Source organism: Mus caroli, chromosome 11 (assembly GCF_900094665.2).
Source record: "Mus caroli chromosome 11, CAROLI_EIJ_v1.1, whole genome shotgun sequence".
NCBI classification, from domain to species: Eukaryota; Metazoa; Chordata; class Mammalia; order Rodentia; family Muridae; genus Mus; species Mus caroli.
In genome coordinates this window covers 79182502-79186448 of record NC_034580.1, presented here as the reverse complement: position 1 = coordinate 79186448, position 3947 = coordinate 79182502, and the positions used below count along the sequence as shown (strand labels likewise).

Below are 3947 nucleotides of genomic sequence, written 5' to 3'. Positions count from 1 at the left end.
GGTGGATTTCTGAGTTCGAGGCCAGCCTGGTCTACAGAGTGAGTTCCAGGACAGCCAGGGCTATACAGAGAAACCCTGTCTCAAAAAACCAAAAACCAAAACCAAAACCAAAAAAAAAAAAAAAAACCTGTATCCCTCTATAGGTAAAGTGGCTTGGAAGGTAGGGGCAGGAGAATCAAGAGATCAATGTAGGCCACAACAAAAAGAATCCTAGCCCTGTAATCCCTCCCAGAAAAATAAAAGCTTTTAAACCGTAAGTTCAACACTGAAGAGAAAGCGAACCAAGTTTTAGGCTTATCAAAAGGAGTTAAGAAATTGGAATTAAAAAATAATTTATGTATATGGGTATTTTTGCTATATGTCTGTATGAATGTATTAGCATCACGTGTGTGCCTGATGACTGCAGAGATGCCTGGAACTGGAGTTACAGACGGTTGTGAGCTGCCTGATTGGTACTGGGAACTGAACCTGGGTCCTCTGCAAGAGTAGCCAATATTCTTAACCACTGAGCCATCTCACCAGCCCAAGAAACTTGAAATTTTTAACTATAGGCACACTATTACTCTTGAAACTTGCGGAGCTCAAGGATTCTTATACACATACACTATGTATCTATAAACAACCGGAACTAAACTCTATCTCATCTTTCTATAACTGTAACCAAGCACTCCACAGATGGATTCTGTCAGTCTGCATTAAAGTAAAACCTAAACAAATATAATTAGCTTTCCATCTTAACAAAATAAATTCACAAACGGGATGTCCAGTGAAAACTCTATGTACATTTTGGGACGTGAAGGTATTTTTCGAACCTTTTCCTTTCTGAGATGTTCCAACTTTCCTGAAGTTAACTTCTTCTCTCCACTGACTTTTTCATCTTGAAGCTTTGCGTCTACAGAGGATGTCCACTGGATACCACCGTCAAAGTCTTCTTGAGCAGGAACTTCTATATTTCAAAAATCAAAGGTATCAAGTGCAGCAGTATTAGGTGTGCCAAACTGGCTACACTGCACACTAAACCAGAAAAGGCATTAGTGGATTCCATGGGGAAGAGTGTATATAAGGCCAGGAACAGGAGAGCTGTAATGTGGTGCAGACAGAACACCCAGGCTTGCTCTCTTCCTTTTGTTGGCTGTGTTAGTTGTGAACATCAAGATAACTGTATGTGTCAAACAGGAGATGGACTGAGTGTACACAGGCTACAAGGGCAGCCAGCTTGTTCATCAAACATCGAGCTAGAAACTACTGTAATAGAGGAAGATTTCATGTGCAATAGCAATGAAATGACTATGCTTAGAGCTGTCCACATCATAGAAACAGCAGTTCTTCCTGTATCTGTAAACACTGGCACAATTAGAAGCAGACCTGACTGTCTTAATGACCAGATTAGTCAACTTTAATGTTTGTATGGTAGAACAAATATGTGAGAACAATCTAAAAAAATTCTATGAGTAGTGAGCAAAGATCTTTAATGAATATTTTGTTTTTTACAGAGTCTAGCCTGGCCTTGAACTACAGATCTTCCCTCCTCCAACTTCAGAGTGATGAAACCATAGGCAAGCATTACTATGCCCAGATTTCTAATTGATTTTTTTTTTTTAATAATGGGTATGAGTGTTTTGTCTGAGTATCACATGTATGCCAGGTAACCAGGGAAACCAAAAGAAGGCATCCCATACCCTGGAACTAAAGTTATAGGCATTGTAAAGTGCCATGTGGGTGCTGGGAATTCAACCTGTATGCTCGGTAACTGCAGTCAGTGCTTTTAACTGCTAGGCCATCTCTCCACTCCTTTGTGGCATTATTAAGACATAATTTTTAATTTCACTGAGACATAACTTCTAAGGAAGTGATGCATACCTTTTCACAGAGTACCTCCACATTGAGATTATTATTCTCCAGAAATAGCAACACGTGCCCAAAAGGCTATGCATGACCATCATTGCAGTAGCAAGTAATAGCCAGTACCTAGGTATAATCCAGATGGCATCAACAAAGGAACAGGTATGTGTTGTCTGACTTATCAGCTTGCACCATTTTGGAATTGGAAAAAAAAAATTAACAGTAAGCCAATACTAACCTGAAGTCATCTTCTTTCTCTTTTTCTTCTTGGGCTCCTTACTCCTTTCCAGCAGGACCCCTTCTGTTTTCTCCTCATTTTGGGGCTCCTGGTGTATTTGCAATGCTCCACATTCATCTGAGACGGACTTCTTGTTTCCGAAGAAGTCTAGTCCCTTCAGGGCCTCCAAAGAATCGGAATCGAATTTTCTTTTTCCTACCTAAAACCCCAAAAGTTTTAAATGAAATTTACGGCCAGAACTGTTTCCATCCAACCGTGACTACCTGTATGGAGGGCACAGGTTCAGTAATTCACCTTTTTAACCTTTTCAAACAAGATTCTGTTGAGCTAAGTAGTGTGTTTAGGCAAACAGAATCCTACCAACAACAACAATGAATACTTATATATATTTACTACATGTCAAGGATGTTTATTAGATATTAAATTACTTCATCCTCACACCAACCCTACAAGGTAAATAGCAGTGAGACAGAAGAGGGGGAAAAAAAAATCCAGGCATCATCAAGTAACTTAGTGAAGATCTCAGAAGTATTCACTAGCAGACCCAGCATTTGATCCCAGAAATCCCTGCTCCAGGGTTCAAATGTAACCACAGCACTGCAGTCAGGACGAAGAAACACAGAGATCACCCTCCACAAAGGCTGCTCTTTTACAGTAAGGTTATGTTTAAAATGTTTCACAAGTGAGTCCCAACTGACTTCCTTTCAAGCTCGCTACTTCTTTAAGAAACCCCCCGCATATCAGGATCACACTTTGGTTGGTTACTTAAAATGCCGTTGGTTAGAGTGATGAAAAAACAAAACAAAACAAAACACCCCAACTCTCCACTGCAGTACAGCTATCTGTACATTAAGTCAAACCTGGGTAGCTTACAGTGAAAGCGTGCTTTCTTAGTTTCTAAGAGTGGTCTCGGAAAGGATTCCAACTTTGTGAGTAAAGTATGAAGCTAGGGAATCAAAGTGTCTGTGCCAGGCTCAACTGAGTCTACCGGGGCTCAGCAAACAGTCCTTCAGGAGTCTGGGGTAAATCTTAGGTTAAGCTAAATCCCAGGAGGGAAATGCTCGGGGATGATCGGAGCCGGGCCTCGGGGTATCCAGCGCGCCCGCTGCCCGGTTGGCGGCAGTCTCAATCTCCGGATCCCGCCCCTTCTCCGTCATTCGGCTCCCCGCGTACAGAAAGTACCTGGAATCGAGTAGCGTCTGCTGAGAAGCGCTTCACATCGAACTTGGCGCCGGCTCCAAGACGGCGAAACAGGTCGTAGGAATCCATCTTTACCCAGAAGGCCCCGCGGCCTTCCCGGCGCCTGCGTTTACCACTTTCTCTCCGCGACTGCTTCCGCACAGGCCGTAGCGGAAGTCGCTCCAGGAGGCGGAGCCTGGCTGTGATAGGCGTGGAAGACGTGTGAGCTGGGAATTCGTTCACAAAATCCAAAATCCCATTTGAAGAAGGAAACGGGTTTAAGACCTTTTTAAAACAGAAGCCGTTCTGAGTTGCTCTCCAGTGCCACAGAAAGAAGGAAGGGGAGGGGGGGGGGAAGAGGGAGGGATGGAGGAAGAAATGAAGAAAGGAAAGAAAATCGGAGTAGCTGGAGCTAAGCTTACAGGGGCAAACAAACCAGGTCTCAACGCTATAACAAGGGCATGATGAAGTATTTAGGTTTTAATCTAAACATGCTGCAAAACCAAAATTCATGGAAGGAGCAACTATCTTAGTTCATCCCATTTGATTTTTAGATTCATTCTCATTGTGTTTGAACTACTCAACTTTTTAATTTTTTTTATTACCTTTCTTCTGGAATGTAAGTCCACAAACATGAAGATCTATTTTTGCTTTATGATTGTATCCTTGGTTCTGTTTGCTTTCCATA

General features: G+C 42.3%; 1 protein-coding gene across 1 annotated transcript in view; it reads right to left on the bottom strand.

Moving 5' to 3' along the window:
* Positions 1-3432, bottom strand: part of Ddx52 (DExD-box helicase 52) — a 20707-nt gene extending 17275 nt beyond the window's left edge. Inside the window, exons 1-3 of the mRNA XM_021176295.1 lie at positions 3263-3432; positions 2081-2279; positions 813-946 (exon numbers count right to left, since the gene is read on the bottom strand). Coding sequence (XP_021031954.1) covers positions 813-946; positions 2081-2279; positions 3263-3349 — 420 coding nt within the window. The 5' untranslated portion in view covers positions 3350-3432. The remainder of the gene's footprint in view (positions 1-812; positions 947-2080; positions 2280-3262) is intronic.
* Positions 3433-3947: the final 515 nt, after the last annotated feature.